Below are 23,833 nucleotides of genomic sequence, written 5' to 3' on the forward strand. Positions count from 1 at the left end.
TACCACATATTTATTTATATAGCTTAATCATATAGTCTTACCCAATGTGGAGAAAAGGATGAGTGCAAAGCTAAGAAAAAGAAAGATGGTGTAGAATTTACAAAGAGAGGAAGTCATGTTTGCTTAATGTAAATGATGATTTGTTCCTTATGTTAAAGTGTGTGAGGGTGTGTGTATTTATATATAAGGATTCTTCCACTAATTGAACTGCAGGGATTAATCTTCATTAATAATTGGCCTGCATTTTAACTTACTCTATCTAACTATTTGCAGCTCTCCTACTCAAACGATTAAATCAAAGATTCCATTTTATGGAGTTGGTGTCCTCTTTGTTAATTACAAACTTGGCAAGATTCCATTTTGTTCATCTCGGGCTTCCAGTGAATCCTAATCCAAGGACGACGTCTACTATTGATCTGATTGTGGAGGTTATCGGAAAAACGCTGAAATTATTGGAGGAATTGATTCAAAAGCCCCAGTGGAAGAGTGACACTCATTAATTCGGTGTTGGGATATATATCAATTTTCTTAAGGTCATTCCTCAAAATGTCATTATGTGTTTGGAAGAAGATTGAAATGCTTCAACGGAATTCTATATGGGGAGGGGTGTCGGGGGAGAAAAAAATTGTTCGGTAAAATGGGGATGTTTGTCGGCCAAAAATATATGGTGGGATAGGAGTGAAGGGTTTAAAACTCAGTAGAGGTTATTAGTGGGGGGATTTGTTATGGAAAAGGGTGATAATGGCAAGGTATGAAAATGAGATAGTTACTAACACGGATTTATCAAATTTTAATCGACCGAATGTGGCTTCTTTATGATGGAAGGATGTATGCGGTTTAGGTGAGGTGCCCGGTAGGAGGTTGGATTGGTTCCATGGTGTGGTTAGTAAAAAAAATTGGTTGTGGTACAGGGACCCGATTTTGGAATGATTTGTGGTGTGGAAAGCCCATTCAAAACCTCACCTTTCCTCGTTTTTTTGCTTTATCACAACAAGAAATTTGCCTCATTTTAGAGATAGGGGAGTGGTTACCGACTTAGGGGTGGACATGGTTCAGTTTGGGATGAAAACTGAACTGAACCACTGGTCGAATAGTGGTTAGTGTTGGAGTGGTTGTCCTTAATTCTTTAGCCGATTTACCACACCCTAAGTTGACTATTTCAATCTCATCTTATAAGAGTATAACAAAAATCACCTTAATTATTGGGTAAAGTTTCTTAAGCGATAATTTAGAAAATGAAGTTCAACTTTAAAATGATATTAACAAGAGTAAATGTAAATAACTAACTAATTATCTTAATAACCTCTAAAAAAATTAATTATATTGATAAGTGATAAGTGCTTATTTTATTTTACTTCGATTTTGTTCCAAATGGAGTACATAGTACCTACACAACGAGGTAGAAGCCACACAACAAAAACAAAAACAATGAATATTGAAAAGTAAAGAGTGATACAAGCAATGCAAGTTATTTTTAAAGACAACCGCATCATAGTATCTTTGTCTCTATTTTCTACACACACATACGAGTAATCACTAACAAGGAATAAAATAATCGTTTCCATTTAGCAAGCATGTCTTCCTCGGCTAGTAAATTTAATACCAATGCACCATTTCTGTTGTTCAATCTTTAAAGCATTAAGTATATGGATAATTATATATCATTCTTTTAACTCATTTTAAATCTATTTGAGATAAATTATTCACACTTAAATTTTATTTCCTAATATTGTATTATTGAAATTAAGGTATGCATAGATAGAATAAGATATTGATCTCTGGTATGTGAAGAGATGCAAATCAAAGTACAAGAAATGAAACATCATTCAATCATATTTACAAGTGATATTTGAGTCGAAAAAATTGATGCATATGGATCAATTTTTGAACCATTTACATTAATTTTTGTTGATTCAAATATCTCTTATAAATATCTCTTATTACATTAAAATTATTACAAACAGAATAACATTGGTTGAACAGAAAGGTAGTGTTGATTTTGTCAGCAGCCGAAGTAACAGAAGCAAGCAAGTTCGAAGCTATCATCAGGGTCAGGCTGTCAAGACCCAAAAAATGCGTCTTCCTTATTGATGCAGTGATTTTCACATTTTACAGTGTTTCGAGCTGGACATGGCTTATGCCATGTTTTGCTGAGTCTCTGACAAATACCGGCCTGTACCTCTGCACACGAATGAACCAAAGAAAACAGTAAGAAGATAACACTTCATTCTATGCTTTAAGCTAAACTTTTGTATTTCCAAGAGAAAGTTTTTACTAATAGATTTCTTAACCAATGCTTTTAGGATAATGGTTAGCAAAACCCAGTATTAAATATCATAATGTTTCAAATATTTTCAATTAAATGTATTTACAAAAAATATATCAACGGACGGATAACATAAATAGATAGATTCTGACAACATATGACATACACAAGTTTTAATATTGTATGAGAGAGACAACAAATTTTGTGCCTCAAATAAGATTAATACCTCTTGGCGAAACCTAATTTTTGTTTTTCAATAAAATACTATTGCATAATTATACATGATGATAGTTTTTTTTTTTTAAATTTGATGTACATGATATTAACATCAAATCATATGATAATCAAATGTTCATTAGTTGAAATTCAATGCCATAGTAATTAACATGCAAACTAACTGTACCAGGAGTTTTTTTCTTTTTTTTAAGGAATACCAAGATTTTTTAACAAAGTAAATTGATATCTCTACCACATATTTATTTATATAGCTTAATCATAAAATCATACCCAATGTGGAGAAAAGGAGGAGTGCAAAGCTCAGAAAAAGAAAGATGGTGTAGAATTTACGAGCAGAGGAAGTCATGCTTGCCTAATATAAACGTAAATGTAAATGATGTTTTGTTCCTTATGATCAAGTGTGTGTATACATGTATATAAGGATTCTTCCACAAATTGAACAGCAGGAATTAATCTTCATTAATAATTGGCTTGCATTTTAACTTACTCGATCTAGCTATTTGCAGCTCCTCCTCAAACGATTAAATCAAAGATTCCATTTTATGGAGTTGGCGGCCACTTTCTTGAATTGCAAACATGGCAAGATTCCATTTGTTTATCTCAGGGTTCCGGTGGATACTTGATGATGACAGGTTATCTTACGTTATTTTCAGAATATTTTTTAGTTATTTTAGTTATGCTTAATAGTTGTTTTGACCCCTAAGTATCACAATCTTGCGATTTTAGCCCCCTAACAAAATAAATTACAACCCAACCCACTAAGTATTGCCCCTTTTGCACTTTTGGCCCCAGGCTAATTTTAACCCGATCAATGTACACGCAATGTCGGAGCCGAAAAAAAAAACTTGGGTGGGCCACTAAAATTAATTATAATATATAAACACAAATTAAAATATTAAGCATTAAATATGAAATTGAAATGACGGAGTTTGACTAAAAAGTTAGGTTGGATACGTATAAAATTACGTATTTAACAACTACTATAAAATATGAAACTTTTTTTGTACATTACGATGGTTAATATAAAATTACGTATTTAACAACTACTATAAAATATGAAACTTTTTTTTGTACATTACGATGGTTAATTGAGAAAATTTTCAGTTGACATGACAATATGTCAAGTATAAGCATCATAAAAATCACGTATGCCACTTTTGAAACTGCGGAAAACTATAACCGTTGAAAATTTGTTTAAAGACTCATAAAATAGACTTATAATTGAATTATTTAAATTTTTCGGGTGGGCCACTGCACCACTTTGCGGAATTTGGATCAACCAAAACTTAAAACCGACACAAAATTGTATAAAATCTCACAAAGTAGACCTATGATCGTTAAATTTTTTTTATTTTTCCGGGTGGGCCATGCCCCCCCCCCCCCCCCAAGCCCATGAAGGGCTCCGCCATTGTGGCCACGTGGCACCCCATTTGAGTGATTAGGCTGTCATGTGTGTAATTTTTTAATTTTAAATAATTAAAATTGCCGGGTAATTATTAGAGGAATTATATAAATGAAGAAAAGTCCTCATGAGCTTAGCTAAGTTGGCATGAACAATGCATAATATATGCAAGGTTCCGGGGTTCGAACCCCAGCCACCACCAAACAAAAATGAAGAAAAAAAATTCAAACCCTCCTCTTTCTCTCTCTGCATCCTCCTCTTTCTCCTTCCATCACAAGTTTTATTTTTCATTAGAAATCCACCAAGAAGGTGAAGGGGCAACAACTGCAACGATGGCAGCACAGCTCCGTAGATTGCCGAAAATATTGATACTGGTGTTAAAAGAGTTTTAGAAGGAGGGAAATAACAACACAGTATTTGCGCAAAGCTCCATCTTCTGTTTCATCCCTGATGGAGGAATGAAATGTGAGAATTAGAATCATATTCTTCGCCAATGTCTCGATTCAATGCAGCTTGGAAGGGACATTATGTAATATTTTCACATCGAGTCATGTAATTCTATTTCTTCACTTAACCAAACAATGCTTGTGTGTTTTTGATGTATTTCATTGAAAATCATGTAATTCTGCAAAACAAGACACCTCATGAAGAATTGAAAAGACTTGGGATGAAGATTCAAGAGGTCTTTGAAGACATTACAAGCTAAGAAAATTTTGTCTCAAGTCCCAAGACAAGTTTGAAGGAAGAAAACATTCAAAAAGACAAGAAACACATTGAAAGCAAGTGTTACGCGCCTCGGATGTGCTGCAGCGTCGCGGGTGTGCAAAAAAGTCCTGAAAAGCACTAGTTTTAAGCATCACATGTGAGGCAAGCACGCAGAGCGCATGATCCTCCGAGAAAAGAAAATTGAATTTTGTTGTTTTTCAGTGCGTGTTTTGGAGAAAAAACCAAGTTTTTCAACCCAAAGCCAATTGGAAATCAACCTACAAATACAATCATTCTCATTCACATGTTTTTATACCATTTGCATTTGACACTTTTGGCTTCTTGGGACCGAGAGGTTGTTGACCTTCAACAGAGTTCAAAGGGTAATGCATAGTAATGTCATGTTTCCTAGGTACATGAATGTTGTGTTTACAAGGATTGATATTGTCATTCAAACATATCTAGCGGCGCAGCTTATTGCTCGTTTATCTTCTACTCCCCCCCAACACAGAGAGAGAGAGAGAGAGAAGGAGTGTAAAGCTCATAAAAAGAAACATTGTGTAGAATATACGAGCAGTGGAAGTCATGCTTGCATAATGTAAATGATGTTTTGGTCCATATGATCAAGTGTGTGTGTGTGTGAGGATTCATCCACAAATTGAACAGAAGAAATTAATCTTCATTAACAATTGCCTTGCATTTTAACTTACTCGATCTAGCTATTTTGCTGCTCCTCCTCTTGTAACTTGTGAAACGATTATATTAGAGATTCCATTTTATGGAGTTGGCGGCCACTTGAATTGCAAACTTGGCAAGATTCCATTTGCTTATCTGGCTTCCAGTGGATACTAGCCCAATGAGGGCGTTTACTTTGGATCTTTTGGTGGAGGTTATTGGAAAAACGCTTAAATTCTTGGAGGAATAGATTCATAAGCTTCGATGGAAGAGTGACGTACTCATTAACTCAGTGGCCAACTTTCTTTATGCCGTCCCTTAAAATGCCAATATGTATTTGAAAGAAGATTGCAAGGTTTGGACGAAATTCTTTATGTATGGGGACAGGTGTCGGGGGAGAAAAAACTTGTTCGTTAAAATGGAGGGATGTAGTTTGTAGGCCGAAAATATATGGCTGGATAGGAGTGAAGGATTTAAAACTCTTTAATAAAGCGTTGTTTTTAAGTGGAAGTGGAGGTTATTAGTAGATGGGGACTTCTTATGGAAAAGGGTGTTTGTGGACAGATATGGAATTGAGATAGTTACCGCCCGAGATTTATCTTTTAATAGACCGAATGTGGCTTCTTTATGGTGGAGGGATGTACGCGGTTTAGGCGAGTTGCTTAGTAGGAGGTCGGATTGGTTTTGAGTGTGGTTAGTAAAAAAATTGGTTGTGGAAGTCGTAAAAAATTGATTTGTGGTGTGGAGAGCCCGTTCTAAAACTCGTATATGTGCGTCTGTTTGCTTTATCACAACATCAAAGTTGCTTGATTTTGGAGATGGGGAGTGGCCAGATAGTAGTTGGTGTTTGAAGGTTAAGTGCTGGAGGCTTTTCATTGTGTGGGAAGAAGAAAGATACAAAATGCTTATGAACTTGATTCTCCTTATTCATATTTTGAAGACGAGGATGACTAATCATACATGGAATTTTTTCTGTTAATGCAATCTATTGCTATATTCGCAATTGTATATTTCCTTTTTCTTTGAAGCCTGATAAGGGATAAATGTTAGCGCTTTTCCTTATGTCATGTTGAGGCTTGTACACAAAGTAAGCCTTTTTGCAGTACCTTTGCCTTGCAGTGATGGTAACAAAAGTTAGATATGCCCACAAAATCTTTTCCAAAAACGTGGACCATTTCTTCCTCGTTTCTCACGTGTTATTGATATTACTCCATCCGTTTCAAAACGAGTGTCGCTTTAGCCAATTGCACACAGATTAAGGAATGCAATAATGTTGTCCAAAGATATGATACTTTTACTAAAATAGTCTCGCTACTTATTGGTGCATTTGTCATCATTATAAATTAAAGTACAAAATGATACTTTGGAAGTTGTTTGGATAGTAATAATTAGGCTTAATACAACATTTGGTCCCTTAACTTATTTTTGGTTTTCATTTTGGTCCCCTAACTATAAAGCGTCTCAATTTGGTCCCATAAATCTTCTACAGTTTCCTATTTTGGTCCTCTCCGTTAGTTTTTAACATCAAATATCTAAGGTGAACCATATTTAAAGTGGTCCACCATAGACCTTAGTAAATTTTTTAATTTTAACCCTTTGATTTTTTCTTTAATGATTGTTGGATCATGTGCAGTCTATTGTATTTTAATGTGAACCACTAACACCTAATATTTTCTCACTTTTCTTCATCATCTTCATCAATGTTACATCCACAACGGGGTCTTCTAATTGCTTACCATCCCTAGGTGTAATAGCATTTATTGGGCTTTTGGGGTTGGTTTCGATTTGACTCGGGAAGACTCCGGAGGGTTGTGGGGAAGAGGTTACTTGTTGGGCTACTTGAGGGATTTGAGTCTCAAGCATTTTGTTTTGAGTAGAAAGAGAATCCACTTTTGCGGAAAGCCTATTGAGAGAGTCATTCAAAATTCCAGCTTTGACTTTAAACTCTTGGTTATGCCTAATGTTATCTAATTCAAAATTTTCTTTCAAAAGTTCCAAGTCGGATTTTTGAGAGACTCTTTGGTTGTTTGCAAAACCGGGTGGTGATGTTTGTTGTCCAAAAAGATTTTGAGGGGTTTGAAAATTTTTTTGACTATTCCTAAACCCATAGTTTACCTGCTCGGGACTTCTAACAACACTACCTAGTTGACATTCAACACCGAGTGTAGTGACCAAAAATTTCATAAGCTTTACAAGGTGGTGAAAGGGGAGAAAAGGTCCATTGATAAAGGTTTTGAGCCATGCCTGAAATCAAAACAGTTAGAGATAGAATAGAAAAAGAGAAAGAGAGAGAGAGAGAGAGAGAGAGAGAGTGAGAGAGAGAGAGAGAGAGAGAAAGATATTTTTTTATTTTATATATATATATATATATATATTTTGAAACAAATATAAAATAGAATAAAATAAAGATTTTTTTTTGGTCTAATCACTATTAAAAAGTTAATCAAATTACAACAACTCCCCGGCAACGGCGCCAAAAACTTGATAGAGACAAACCGCAAGTGCACGGCCTATCGAAGTAATAGTAGTAAGAAGAGTATCGTTCCGCTAGGGAGTTGTGAATTCAATTAACTTTTAGAGAATGATTAGAAGAGAGAAAATTTTATAAAAAGGGGGTTTAATTGCTGAAAGTAAATAACAATAATATAAAAGAGCCTTGGGATTATTGGTTTATCATAATAACAAACCCTTCACTAGACAAGACTTAAACATCTAATTTCATGGTTTACACCTTAATTTCTAAAGACCGGTTTCCCTTAGCCCCTCACCTTTCCGATGAAAGTCCGGTGAGAGTTTACTTCTAGTAACCAAGCCTATTTCACTGACTTGATTACTAGAAGATGCATAGAGGATTGAAACTACTCTTTGTCTCAATAATTGCAAAGACTATTTCACCGTTTTGCAATTATTGTCTAGACTCACTTGTTCCAACATCAAAGCTCCGCTCTCGCTTTATGAATTGATGTTTGGGATGATGGATTAACGATTATCAAACCCTCCGCTTTCGCTTCCACAGTTTGATAATTGTTAATCCACGTTAAGACGGTGAATCTAGATTAGAAATTAGGGTTACATAGAAATGAGGGTTTAAGCTTGGTTTATTTAGGATTATGTCATTAGACTTACCAACAATCCCAAGACAAAGAAGTGTCTACTCACTAACGTTCATTGTAGACGTAGGGGAAGAAGAGAGAAAGCAATAAAGTAAAAGAACAATAATATAAAAGTGAACTTTTATTCCAAGAACAAAAGATGAATGTTTATGATGGAGTGCTACTCTATTTATAGCTTTACAATTGACTTAAAATCTAAGCAACTACAAGGGCAAAGCGGTAAAACTACAACAGAGTAACTTGGGCTCGAAGAAAAGCAGCAAAAGAGGCTTACGGGAGGTGGCACGGCCGTGCCACATGTTGGCACGGGCCGTGCCAAGCTTCGACTTGGTAGAGACATATTTTTGTCTAGTATCTTCGTATTCTTGTACCGTATTTGCTCCAGTCCTCTTTCTTTTGCTCCAAGACACCTTCCACCATATATTCGTTCCTAAAATAAAATAAAAGACAATTTAAAGTAAAATATTCTAAAAGAAAATAAAATGCAATAAAATAAAATAAAATCTTAATTAAAACTAAACTAAATAAAGCATTAAATTAGACTAATCTATGACTCATCAATGGTTCTAATCAATAAGGTTAGTCATGATAATATGTTTTCTTGTTGGTGAGGCAATTCTTTATTACTAGATATGGAGTAAATGAAAAAAATGATAATGAATATATCATCTTTATATATGTATTTACAAGGTAAAAGAAAGGAATGTGTTTTGGAGAGTTCATTATAAGATGAACTCCGATGATTCCGATGCATTTTTCATCATTGAATATTTCCAAAACAAAATAAAAAAATCTTTATCAAATTATCTTACTTTAATATCATCATATAAAAGTACAAATCATATTTTATTTGCATACTTAGGAGACGACGAAGCTACCTTAAGATTCACATGTCTCTGTTCGGTCAATATTTTATTACGATTGTATTATTCACCCTAATTTTTCTTTTAAGGTTTCTTTATTCTACATCCAACCACTTTGTCATTTTATAAAATGAACGAGTAGATCTATACACATATTCATACACGCGTGAATGTACATATGAGCCACGATCAATTGAGACCAAATACACTTATGTCACTATTATATATAAATTTTAGAAGATGAACTATATTAGACTTAAATGTATTTTTAACCCCTTAACTTTTAAAAAGTTGTAATTTTGGCCCCAAAACAAAAAAAAAATAACAATTGTCCCCTTGACTTTAGAAAGCGTTGCAAAACTACTTAAAAGACACCACACGTTCCAAAACAGGGAGGCCAAAATCACAACATTTTGTAAAGATAAGGTGGAAAAAAGAGTATATTTTCCTAAAGATAGAGGGCTAAAAGAACATATTTCCATATAGATAGAGAGTCAAAAGAGCACATTTCCCTAAATATAGAGGGCAAAATTGTTATTTTTTTGTTAGGGGGCCAAAATCGCAACTTTTTTAAAAGTTAAGGGGTCAAAAATGCATTTAAGCCTTATTATTAATAATTATAAAATTATGACCATTTTATAACTGAGTTGGAATTTGAACTCCATTTTTTTAAGTTTGAAGTTACAAGGTTAAACTCGTTAGTATGTGTGTGATTAAATGTTAAATAAATAAGATAAGTGATATATATACCTAATGTCTTAAGATTTTATCAATTCATATGCGATGTAGGACTTAACTCGCTCACACTTGAAATCCAAAAATCTCTTCCTTAAGTGTGATTTTCCACCTTCTAATACCACTTTTTGGAGAGTCCATGTGCATGGGAGAAACAATGATCCATGACCACAAGAGAGGGAGATCCAACATCTCCACTAAAAACGTTAAGGAATTACGTATATGAGTCACATCTCTTATATATCCAACAATGTACCTATTTAAAGACGATGTGAGATTCAACCATCCCACACTTAAAATCCACAAGATCAAATACATTATCTAGTCATTGAAATTAGATGTTTGTAACATGTTAGTTCTTCGAATTTTTTGTTGTTAGGAATTAGTTTATCAAGTCATACAATGTTGACATTGTTACACATTTTCATACAACTCCACAAAAAATGTTCATGTGATCGTTTAACACTAAGGTGGTAGGTTCAAATCAACAAATTATATTCTTATGATTAACTTCTATTAAAAATAAAAAATAAAAAGTCAAAACTAGAATAAAAATTATCATCTTCAATAAAAAAAATACTCAAAACCAATGCCCTGAAAGCAAATATGGATTTCGCATTCAAACCAAGATCTTAAGTGTTTGGAGAGAAGAAATCAAAGTAAGAGATCGGGATCCACTTTTACACTTTAGATATGGGTTTGAATGTGAATCCCATATTTTATTTTTAAGTGTTGGTTTTATTTTTTATTTTTCTAGATTGAAGATGGAGATAAAAATGATGTTTTTTTTGTTTTGAGTTTTTATTAAATAAAAAGATAATATGTTGAATTGACCATAATATATTTATTCTTTTACGACCAACATTATACTATTAGATAAAGTAAAGTATCACAATGGTTTAAATTTGCTTTTGATAAATATGCATAAAATTTCATAAACTTTGAATGTACTTTATAATAATTTCATATTCTATCAAAAAATTATTAGATGATAACCAAATAATATTATTCAAGTGGTTCTTGAGTTTCACTAAATGACAATTATTTGAGAAAACTCGAATTTGATTTTTAAATGAAACAATTCTTAGTCAAAATATACCTATCTCACGGTCGAATTTTGAATTATCGGCTCCTTTCATGAAAATCGAAGAGTTAACAAAAAAAATGTTATATATATAAAAGTTGACACGTGTCAATATCGATCATTAGTCTATCGTCATAGACATACTTTTACATTTTATTTATTGATTTTCATAACTTTTTATATGTGACACACACACTTTTTTTTTTTTTATATTTTAGTTATCCTTTTGTTTTATATCATACAAATACATTGACCATCATAATTTATATATATTATCTTTCAAAGAATCTTTTTCATTCAAAAAATAATAATTTTTAAATGCTAATTACTTAATATCAACAACAGCTTTTTTGGGTAAAGAAGGTAGTATTTTTTATTTTTTTGCTAACAGGAAGATAACTTTTTAGTTTAAAGAAATTATTAAATTTTGAGAATCCAATATTTTTCCTTTCATATAAAGTAATTTTTTTTTGGGTACAATGTATTTGGATGGCTTGTGTGTAAATATGTTGATTTATGCATATTTATATTCATCCATAAATATGTGTGTTTGTGTACATAGACACTGGTCCATCCAAATTCAAAAATGCATCGAGAGAAATACAAGGGCTATTACATGTCTTTTGTGCCAACATATGAGAAGAAGGCATGACACCGACCGTGAATTTGGTCAATACTTTTCGACCGGTAGGCATGCTGATTTTCAAAGGTGTCATTCAAATTTTGGGGTTAAGTCGCCCGATGAGAATTATGCGATTAATAGAACCACATCAAAGACAAGTTGTTGCCGATTCGCTTCTCACGAAGGAGAAGCTTGGCGAAGTAACTCGGATCGGGGTTTTCTTGAACACCAATTGGTGCCGGGTGCCCAAATAAGCACATCCTTGGATGAAATTGAAATTGCTAGAAGACTTTTAGCTTTTTGCATTGATAATGCAAATTCAAACAATGCACCTTCTTCCATGCCTTCTAGCACTCAAATTCCCGACTTAAACTTGAGTATATGGGTAAGATATTTTGTTATTTTTAATCACAAAATATTCTGCATTTGTCTCTTTTAAGCGATCATTTCTCTCTCTATAACATGACTTTTTAATGTGAATTATTATTTTAGAATAGTTAAATTCCAAGATCTATCATTCTTTTCAAATTTTAATTTAAATTCAATCAACCTTAATAGAGTGCTGAACACATGGGTGACATGGACATCACGGAACATGACATGCAAGGTATTCCATGTACTTGTGAAAGAGGAGAATCAAGGTATATTGTGATTTATTTTTTTAGTCAATTATTCAAATATATACTTTTTTTACAAGTATTCAAATATATACTTGTGTTTGTTACTATATATTTATTTTATGTTCTATTTACTCCTAATACACATTTTATATTAAATTTTTGTACACAGTAATCTATCCAAGGGAATGGTGGCTGATGAAAAGGGAAAAGGAATTCTTAATGAACAAGGACCCACCAGTAATGAGGATGAAGACTTTTCCCCAAAGTAAGATGGGGAATTTGAAGACTAGAAATATATATGAAATCCATGTATTTATTACAAAGTATGATGTTTGACAAATTGTATTTGAAATGAAAATTTGGATTTTCCTAATAATATAATAATTTTTATTATCGTGAAATCTCAAATATATAGGATTTTCTTACAAAACATATTTATAAAAGTAGCTTGAAAATAAAAATCAAACATGTTAACTTTATAATGGATTAAATATATTTTATATTTTGAACGAAGTTAAAACTTTTTTTAATTGTACGGTGAAACATTGAAGTTTGAATCTATGACACATGCATGAAAAATCTCTAATCACTAGAACTACTATCTTGAGATAAATTAATTAAAGTTGGAACAAAATGAATCAATTGATTAGGTTTTTTTGCATCGACATTTTTCCATTTTAAATTCAAAGGGGTGTCACCTCATTGATAAGAGTTTAAATTTATGACTTCAAAAGACAAAGTTAAAATCTCTTATAAAATGATCATTAATGTCACTTTGATTAATTTTTTTTTTTAAAAGTAATACAAATTCTAAAATGTATTAACTTTTTTATAAAATAGTGCAAAATCATCATGTGATAAAAACTTGTAAATTCCTATGAGGACTCAAAATGTCTACCATTCTTACCCCTCAAAATGGGATCAGGATTTGCCGCCGTAGCAAATTCACACGGTTGCCGCGGTAGCAAATCTCGGCCATCAATCCATGATACGACGGTTCCGGTTCACAACACAGATTTCAACAATTTCACACAATGTCGGATCTTAACCGTTTACTTCGGATCAGATGGTGTAGAACAGCTACGGCGTGCAACTGCGTGTAAATATTCCTTATCCCTCAAAATGTCTACCATTTCCCACCACAAGGAGATTTTCTCTCCCTACTCCCTATATTGTGGATCCCCATAGATTCCTATGAGGACTCTCAACATAAAAACTTGTTAATTCTATAGTACTTTTAGATTAATGAATTTCAATCTAGTTGAATTTTTCTAGAACAGTAGATATAAGGGTAATGTTTACCTTCCTTTCTGATATATTGGAAAAACTAACTCCCACACATCTTAAAGATAAGAGCTAATTACAGTTTATAAGGAGTGACACTCTTATACTTGCAAGACGATTTTATAATGGTGAGTTATGTTCAATATAAAAATATAATATGGTATATCAGAAACTATCAATTTGAACCACCTATCATACTCACCAAGTCTAATAATGCTAGGTAAATGAAGTCTCAAATATTTTGAAGATAAGGAATGGTAGACTCGGTAAGAAACATAATGAGATAAGAGGCATGTCTCATGCGACCCCTGTATGTTTGTACACATTCCATATTTGGTAATTATCAAGATAAACACGTGTGAGTGGTTTCTAGTTTCTTTTGATTTTACTTATTTTGGAATGCATTTCAAGTTTTGCAATCATTTCTGTTATCAATGAGAGGAAACTTGTTGCCCTAATTTAGAAAATGATGACAAAGGAAAGCATTATAACATGTTGATTGATTATCACTAAAACCCCATGAATAAAAGCGCTTGTTTCTTTCAAGGACGATTATCCCATTTATTATTTTAGATATCAAGACGAACAATCTATTTTTCCGATAAAAAGTTATGAATATAAATATATTTTATATTATTTTTACTATTTGTCAAAAAAAAACTTTTTGCTAATATTGAATCTTAATTATTTTCGTCATTATGAATCACCCTAATTTTTCTGTGTTTCTTTATTCAACATCCAACTACTTTGTCATCACCCTAATCACACACATCCGCACATTCATACTTGACAGGGCCGCAAGTGTACGGCTATGTCGGTTTTAGTATAAAAAGTATCGTATCCACAGAGACCAAATTAACAAGTACCGCTTTCTGTTGTTTTATGTTTATCTAAGGCAAAATTCAAAATAGTTATGTTTCGAGCGTAAAATAAATATTGACTTTAATTAAATATTTGACGAGTAGAGACCAAAACGATGGTTTCCGTCGACCTTCGACTCTCAAGTAGATCAACCGAGACGATATATACTTATGTCACTATATTTTTAAATCGGAGAAGATGAATTATTGTTAATAACGGTGACATTATTCACCATTTTACAACTATCTCAATTGGAATTTGAACTTTGTCCTATGAACTTTGAATTACAAAGTTAAACTCATGATCTTATCGTTGGTTGATCTCGACGCCTTCTTGTTGATTTGACACCTTTACAACCATATAACGGTGACATTATTAACCATTATTCACTTGTGCATTCTATTTATAAGATTCGCCCATCCCTTAAAACTTGGCGAATAAGAAACTGAAAATGAACTCATGCACACTTTGCATAACCCTCCCGGCCGCATCGTGCGGATGGCGAAACGAAGACAACACATGAAGACACAATTCAACCAGATACGGTAAAGTCAAAACAGTTTTCATGTAAGTTATATGATGTTTTTATAATCTATCCTATAAAGTTTATGAAAATAAGCTGAAAATAGTTTATAGACATGTCATAAGATATCTCATGGTAAGTTCAAATAAGACAATCCAAACGAGACCTAAATAAAGTTGAGGGCTTTCATATACATACAACATCCACACACGTTTGAACAAAAGACTGTAATGCCAAATGAACAATAATTGTTCATTGCAAACATCCAACTGAAATTCAAAACTACGTTGCTAATAGCAATTAGCATACATTATTATTAATCTAAAAATTCAGCATCTATGATCATGCTCAAAGTTGCATACTTAACATATTTGCCCCTGCATCACTTCCATCGCTTGCCAAATTTTCCACGCTTAAACTTCCCAAAACCAAACCTACCATGCTTCCAACGCTTGCCAAATTTTCCATGCTTATACTTCCCATGTCCATAACCATAACCATAACCATGATGATAACCTCCATGTCCATGCGACAGATGGTGAGCACCGTATGCAGCTGCCGCCCCTGCGATCAATCCTCCTATACCAGATCCACGCCCTTTATAACAACAATAAATTAGTAAATTAGAATCATTCTAAAGTACGAGAAGAGTTTAGTTTGTAAAACAAAGATGTAATATCAAGTATGGCTCGAGTACATAATATAACACATGCAAGAAACATTAGGAGAATGAAAACCATTAGCAAAAAACATTGATCTAGAAATTTAGCTATAATTTCCATTTTTGTGATCAATGTTGTTGATTGCACGAAAATCCACATAGTTTGTACAAATTCTGCTACGCTACAATGTACAGTGCTATAGCGCTGATGTAGCCTCTATTTGACAACACTTTATACTAAATCATGTATTACATAACAATACTGGATTGTTAAATTTTGCTAGGCAATAGCTGCTATATAATTGGAATACTTTTTTCAACACAACCCAATAAAAGAAAGCAGAAATTTTTTTCGCAAATCAGACGCGCCTAATAATATTTAAAACTAGCAATAATCCAAATTCACTCATGATCATATAATATACTCGATAAAAAAATGGGATGATCAAGTGTACCAGAAGGATATGGATAGCCATATTGTGGAGCATGATAAGATGGTTGATGATGATATCCGGAATGAGGATAACCGGAAGGTGGATACCCTCCTCCTGCATGTGGTGGATATTGTGATGGATAATAACCTCCTTGAGGTGGATAAGCAGTTTGTGGTGGATAATAACCTCCTTGAGGGGGATAGGAGTAAGATCCTGGTGGAGGAGGATAAGGTGGTGCTGCTGGATAGCCTGTTATATGTGAAAACAGACCTCTCTCACTAGATTCTTGATCATGCTTGTTTCTACCATTGTTCATGTTGATTCACCCTAAAACAATTTGAAATTGGCAAAAATATAATAAGTACATCATATCATATTATAAACAACTTAATTGTTTATGTGTTAAGCCAAAGGGTATGGAAGAATCATAGGAAAAAAAACAAAGGCCATGATTGATGGAATCCAAAATCATGCAAAATATCTTGGAATTTTCCAAGAAAGGAAGAAGAATTAAAACATTTCAAGCCAAATTCAAACTAAGAAACTTTGCAACACACAAGATTTTGTTAGCAGAGACATGAAAGAAATAAAAAAAAAAGTAGTAATAACTATTGCTTGGTGCTTGCTCAACTGAAAATTGCAAAGGCTTTCTATAAAATCATCCAAAGGTGACCAAATTGAATGCTTGTTGGAACCATAAAAAGTTGAAGGAATTGAAATTTCACCTATTCTTATAGTTATTGTTTCACAATTTTGAAAAAACACACGTTGTTTCCACGCAACTCTACACTTTGTTTGATGTTAATTACTAAGAGCTCCACGTAAGAATATGGAATATGTATCTATGTCTGTATATTTAATTCTTTTTTGCAAGCATAGTTGGTATATTTTTATCTTCCATTTGAAACTAAGACTACTATATTCTGCTTTTTGTAAAAGATATCTTAAAAAATATATAAGAGAATCTATGTTCTAAGGAAAGTTTTTTTCTCTTATAATGATATATGTGACATGATTCAAGTGCTCTTTTTAGAGATATGTAATACTTGTTATTTCCTTGTTTAAATAAAGAAAAGCATACATGAATGGGTTAGTTGGGTTAAATACCAAATCTGGTTATTAATTTTTGTAGATTTCACCTGCCGTTTTGGATGGGTGTGAGTAACATTATTATGCAGTTTACATTCATTTTTATGAAAATTTTCAATAAGTTTTCATAATTTATTAAAAAATGATTTTAGTGTTATTCACTATTCTGTCATTATTACAGTATATTATTGGTAGAGATACATCTCACCTCAAAAAAAAAAAAAAAGATACATTTATCTTTTTAGCATATATTCTTCTGAAAGAAATAAAACTTTAAGTATATGTTTATCTTTTTTGCTATGAATATGTGTAGAGATATATTCTTTTTCTTTTTTCTTAATAAAAAGTTTAGGTGAGTTGGACTTCGGGGTTCACCAAAGTCAGCAGAGACTTTTAGCTTAGCGAGCGCTAATAGATGTTGTTCTGGTACACCTTAAAAATCACATATTGCTTGGGAATCAAGACCAAAGAAATATTCCGATGAGACAGCTTTTATAACAGACAAAATTGTGAAAGCTCACTCATCGGCCTAAAGTGGACAATACCTCAAAAGATGGTTTGGCGTACTTGAGAATGAAATGGAACATTGACCAAAGATAGTTTATATAAAATACACCAAAACATCTTTCAAAAAGAGCAAAACCGTGGAAGGCTTACACCTAAAGCGAGACAATACCTCGAACGCGATGTGACATGTTTGAAGATGGAACGTAATAGATGTACTTACAAATCACACCACCAAAAAGTTTATTAATAAAATTGTTAAAGTAGTGACTGAGAGAAATGCCATATCTGAGAGGCTTATTTTTCTAACATAAATTTCTTTATTGGATTCTGAGAAAGAGCTTAATAGGAGTGAATAATCACAATATCTGATTACAAAGCTATAGACCTTACCTTACCCACTAGGAAAGACATGTGCAACATAAGAACCTTACATTACAAAATATATGTAACTTCTTAATAACACTTACAAATTTATAAGTTTTTTTCTTTCGTAAGTTACAGAATAAATAATCATTTCAAAATACAGAACCGACTATATAAGAAAAAAATGAAGAAATTATTAATATCTGATCACAATAGAGAAAATATTGGTAAGCATTCTAAGAGCCTATGTACTTTTCTCATGTGAATTGCACTGTTTTTCCATTCCATATATGTTTGGCATGGCATGGACAAGGTTGCACTCAAGCTTAACAAATCAATCACATCTGCTTCTTCTGGTACACAAACATGCATTTTTACTTCATTCCTTTCAGAAGAATCTCTCAAGTCTTGTCCAGGCATGGAGTATCATTAAAAGGTAAATTCAGAACCATATCTATTTACCAGGAGAGACAATTATAGTCCTAAATAACAACATATCTTGAAAATTCCACACATCCTATTTGTAGTCACTTAATCCCCGCCTTCATTTTGGTTTTTCTAAACAGCGCTCTTCTTTAAGAATTGTTGGTGATTTCCAAAATAATGGAATCACTTTAGAACCAAAAGTTGTAACTCTTCATGGGAATCATTCATATACATTGGAACCTTTGGCAAAGGGATGCTTAATGAACATTTGCATTGATTCTAATGTATATGATTATAACATTTGGCAAAGGGGTGCTTAATGAACTGATGAGTCATAGATTAGTCTAATTTAATGCTTTATTTAATTTAGTTTTATTAAAGATTTAATTTAATTTTATTGCATTTTATTTCCTTTTAGAATATTTTACTTTAAATTGCTTTTTATTTTATTTTAGGAACGAATATATGGTGGAAGGTGCCTTGGAGTGAAAGAAAGAGGACCGGAGCAAATACGGCGCAAGAATACGAAGATACGGGACAAAAATATGTTCCCCCACAGTCGAAGCTTGGCACGGCCCGTGCCAACATGTGGCACGGCCGTGCCCGTCTCCGAACCTGTTTTGCTGCTTTTTCTTCGGGCCCAAGTTACCCTATTGCGGCTTTACTTGTTTTATCCCTTTAATTGCTTAGTTTCTAAGTCGATTGTAAAGCTATAAATAGAGTAGCTCTCCACCATAAACATTCACCCTTTACTTTGCTTAGAATATTTCTATTTTCAATAAAAGTCTTTATTTCTTCACTTTCTTTCTTGCAATTTTACTTTCTTGTTATTTTCTCTCTTCTTCCCCCATGTCTACGATGAACATGAGTGAGTAGACTTCTTCGTCTTAGGATTGTTGGGGAGTCTAAATGACATAATCCTAAACAAACCAAGCTTAAACCCTAATTTCTATGTAACCCTAATTTCTAATCTAGATTCACCGTCTTAACGTGGATTAACAATTATCAAACTGTGGAAGCGAAAGCGGAGGGTTTGATAATCGTTAATCCATCATCCCAAACATCAATTCATAAAGCGAGAGCGGAGTCTTGATGTTGGAACAAGTGAATCTAGACAATAATTGCAAAACAGTGAAATAGTCTTTGCAATTATTGAGACAAAGAGTAGTTTCAATCCTCTATGCATCTTCTAGTAATCAAGTCGGCGAAATAGGCTTGGTTACTAGAAGTAAACTCTCACCGGACTTTCATCGGAAAGGTGAGGGGCTAAGGGAAACCGGTCTTTAGAAATTAGTGTGTAAACCATGAAATTAGATGTTTAAGTCTTGTCTAGTGAAGGGTTTGTTATTACGACAAACCAATAATCCTAAGGCTCTTTATTAATATTGTTATTTACCTTCAGCAATCAAACTCCTCTTTGCTAAACTTTCTCTCCTCTAATCATTCTTTAAAAAGTTAATTAAGTTGAACAACTCCCTAGCGGAACGATACTCTTACTTACTACTATTACTTCGATAGGTCGTGCACTTGCGGTTTGGCCTTATCAAGTTTTTGGCGCCGTTGCCGGGAATTAACTAATTTGATTAACTTTTTCTTAGTGATTAGAATTCTCTCTTCTTCTTTCTCTTTTTTTCTTATTTTTATTTTTAACTTTTTATTTTTACCGTTATTGTTAACTTCTTGGGTTCTCAATTTTTTATGCGAAAAACCGTAAATCGAGTTGTAGTAATCAACGAGATCGAAAGGTATTTGCATAAACGAAAGAGAGACGCACGAAATAATAGCATCATGGCCAATCGCACTCTCAAAGAGTATGCAACGCCGTCTACGGCTGAGCCACAAGCTGTTATTGTGTACCCAACGGTTGAGGATGACAATTTTGAAATTAAGCCTGCCCTACATAACTTGGTGCAGCAAAACCAATTCTCGGGATCCCCCACCGAGGATCCCAATCTTCACATCTCTCGTTTTCCTACGAATTAGTGGAACCATGAAGGAGAACCAAGAGGCCGTAAGACTTCATCTCTTTCCCTTTTCCTTAAGGGATAGAGGTAGCGCTTGGTTCCATTCCCTCGAAGTCGATTCCATTACTTCATGGGATCAGGATGAGGCAAGCATTCCTTGCCCGTTTCTTTCCACCATCTAAAACCGCTAAACTTAGAGACCAAATCACGCGGTTCAACCAAAAAGATGGGGAATCTCTCTATGATGTGTGGGAGCGTTTCAAAGAAATGCTAAGACTTTGTCCCCACCATGGCCTAGAGGAGTGGCTTATAGTCCACACTTTTTATAATGGCTTGTCTTATACCACTAAGATGTACTGTTGATGCGGCTGCAGGTGGAGCACTTATGAACAAGAACTACACGGAGGCGTATGCCCCGATTGAAGACATGGCTCAAAATCATTACAAATGGACCGACGAGAGAGCCATCACTAGTTCTTCATCCTCCAAAAAGGAGGCAGGTATGTACGAAGTCTCTAACTATGACCACCTTGCTTCTAAAATTGATACACTAACTGAAAAACTTGAAAAACTCAATGTTAGTGCTATCAATTGCTTCTACTCCTTCTTGTGAAATTTGTGGTATAACTGGTCATGCCGGTGTTGATTGCCAACTAGGTAGTGCTATTAACGGTCTTGAGCAAATGAATTATGCTCAATACAACCAAGGGATGAGACAAAATCAAAATTTTTATAAAAACCAAAATCCCTAGGGACAAGTAGCACCACCCGATTATGCAAACAACCAAAGATTCACTCGAAATCCAATTTGGAAATTTTGTTGGAAAACTCTATTGCCAACCAAACCAAACAACTTCAAGAACTTAAAAACCAAACCGGATTTACGAATGATTCTCTTTCCAAGCTCAATACCAAGGTTGATTCTATTGCTACTCACTCTAAAATGCTTGAAACTCAAATCGCTCAAATAGCCTAACAAGTGGCTACCTCTTCCCAAACACCGGAGTCTTTCTGGTCAAACCGAAGCCAATCCCAAAGCCCAAGTTAATGTCATATCTTTTGGGGTAGTAAGTTAGGCGAAACTTTTGCTAAGGTTAAAAACATTGGGAAAGAAAATGTCAAGCCTTTAGGTGATAAAATTGTGATAGAAGAAGCAAAACCGCTTGAAGAAAACAAAACTCCATCCCCTTAAATCCCGATAAGCTTAAACTAGAGGGTAAGTTTGAAAAATTTGTCAACATACTTAGGAAGATTTGCATTAAACTTCCCTTTGATGAAGCTTTGTCTAGGATGCCTCTATATGCCAAGTTTTTAAAGGAAATTTTTTCAAAGAAAATGCCTATAGAGTATAGTGAGACAATAGCTTTGGCTAAGGACACTAGTGCAATCATTCAAGAAGCACCCCCTAAGCTTAGATATCCAGGTAGCTTTGCCATACCATGTGAAATTGGGAATGAAACCGTAAACAAAGCCTTATGTGACTTAGGAGCTAGTGTTAGTTTGCTGCCTTTGTCTCTTCTTAAAAGGATAGGGATAGGAGAGTTGAATTGAAACCTACCGAAATGGAATTAAAACTAGCTGATCGTTCTACCATGAAACTTGTAGGATTTGTCGAGGACATGCCGGTTAAGATAGAAGGGATATATATCCCAACTGATTTTGTAGTCGTTGACATTGCGGAGGACGAAGACGTCCCCATAATCCTAGGTAGACCCTTCCTAGCCACTTGCGGGAGCTCTCATAGATGTCAAGAACGGTAGGATAGTCTTTCAAGTGAGTGACAAGATGGTAGGATTTGAGTTGGAAAATGTTATGAAGGGTCCCGCTCTTTACTCTTGTTGCATGCTTAACGATCATGTTGTGAAAGAACGTTTTATAGCGTCATCTACACAATATGATATCTTTGATCCATTCTAAGGACTCTTTCTAACCGTCAAGCTAATGACATTAAAAGAGCGCTTCGTGGGAGGCAACCCACGCATTTAATTGCTTTTGTTTTGTTTTTCTTTGTTTTCGGTTGTTTTGTAGGTAATTGTCCAAGTGTAGTTCGAAAAAAATCAAGAAATTGAAGAATTCGAAGCCCCCGGGACCGAGAGAGGTGGCACGACCCGTGCTAGGCATGGCACGGCCGTGCCAAGTTTTTAAGGAAAAAAATGGGGATGAAGTCGGGAAGATGGCACGGCCCGTGCCAATAGGTGGCACGGCCGTGCTCGATTTCTATACCTTATAACCTTCAATTTTTTCCTTCCTTCTTCCTCATTCACAAACCACAACCCTCTTTCATCTTCTAAATCTCTCTCTAAACCTCCATAACCCTCAAATCTTCAAACCTTCATATCTCCTTCAAAACTTAACCAAATCACTCAATTCTTTCCCCCAATCAATTCTAAACTTCATTCAAAACAAAAACCACCAATTAAAAACATCTTTCACCCACTCAAACACATAATTCACCAAACCCTTATCTCCATTAACCCTAACCCAAAAACCACAAAACCTTAACCAATATCCACATCTAAAACCATAAAACTCACTTAAACATCAACCCCAATCCAAAACCAACCTTTCCCACTAAAATTATCATCAAAACCCTAACCTTCACCAAAACCCCAAAGTCAAACCAAGGTCAAAGGTCTAATGGCTTCAAGAAGAAGTGGCAAGGAACCGGCAACATCTTCCGGAGGACCACCATCAAAGAAAAGGGCACCGGCAAAGAATCATGGCATCACCTTCAGGGATAACAACCAAAAAGAAAGGTACAAAATCCTTATCACTAAACCTTTGCATCCTTGTAGGTACCCTCATTCTCATACTATGAATACCTTAGGGATTAGGGACAATGCTTTTGAATTGCTGAATAGATTAGGATGGGGTGAGATGCTTAGTCCTATGAGGGGGTATGAAAATTTTACTTATGAGTTTTTAAATTCTATCCAATTCACGAAAGATAAGTTGAATTTAGATGACCCCGACCATAGAGTCTCCTTCCGGCTTTTGAATATTGATTACGAGATGTCCCTTGAAAACTTTTGCAATGAAATGGGCTTCGTAAATGTGGGGTTCATCCATGACTCTTGGAATCAAGCTCTAAAGCCGGAAGACTATAACCCTGCTAGCTTTTGGGCACGCATCACCGGTCGAAACCAATATGTTTCACAATCCAACAAGGCTAGTAACATCCACAACCCAGTTCTTAGGTACCTTCAGAGAGTAATGGCTTGTACCATTTGGGGTAGGAAAGAAGTAGGAACATGTAGGACGGATGAAATCTTTATGCTTTGGGCTATGCTTACTAATAATCCCGTGTATACTTGTTTTTACATGCTTGACTACCTTGCTTCAATAGGAACTAAGCCTAATCTTGTAGGCCGACATAATAGTAGGGGGTGTTATCACATT

At 34.2% G+C, this 23,833-nt stretch overlaps 1 protein-coding gene and 1 non-coding gene across 4 annotated transcripts; both read right to left on the bottom strand.

The window, feature by feature from the left end:
* Positions 1–15,085: 15,085 nt before the first annotated feature.
* LOC146896800 (uncharacterized) lies at positions 15,086–17,122 on the bottom strand. 3 transcript variants are annotated; one of them, XM_085734691.1, is made up of 3 exons: positions 16,811–17,122; positions 16,107–16,412; positions 15,086–15,587 (listed from the first exon to the last, which is right to left on the bottom strand). In XM_085734691.1, exons 2-3 carry the CDS (start codon positions 16,399–16,401, stop codon positions 15,373–15,375), a joined length of 510 nt encoding a protein of 169 aa, XP_085590817.1. In that variant the 5' UTR covers positions 16,402–16,412; positions 16,811–17,122; the 3' UTR covers positions 15,086–15,372. The 3 variants fall into 3 exon arrangements, with proteins under 3 accessions (XP_085590817.1, XP_085590816.1, XP_085590815.1); XM_085734690.1 differs by having other exon boundaries at positions 16,717–16,852; XM_085734689.1 differs by having other exon boundaries at positions 16,695–16,821.
* Positions 17,123–20,623: 3,501 nt separating this feature from the next.
* On the bottom strand, positions 20,624–20,730 carry LOC146896801 (small nucleolar RNA R71). The gene has a single exon (XR_015024321.1). It is a non-coding gene; the product is annotated as a small nucleolar RNA R71 (small nucleolar RNA).
* Between the last annotated feature and the right edge of the window lie 3,103 nt (positions 20,731–23,833).

Source organism: Medicago sativa, chromosome 8 (genome assembly GCF_051527215.1).
Source record: "Medicago sativa cultivar Bolivia chromosome 8, Bolivia_mono, whole genome shotgun sequence".
NCBI lineage: Eukaryota > Viridiplantae > Streptophyta > Magnoliopsida > Fabales > Fabaceae > Medicago > Medicago sativa.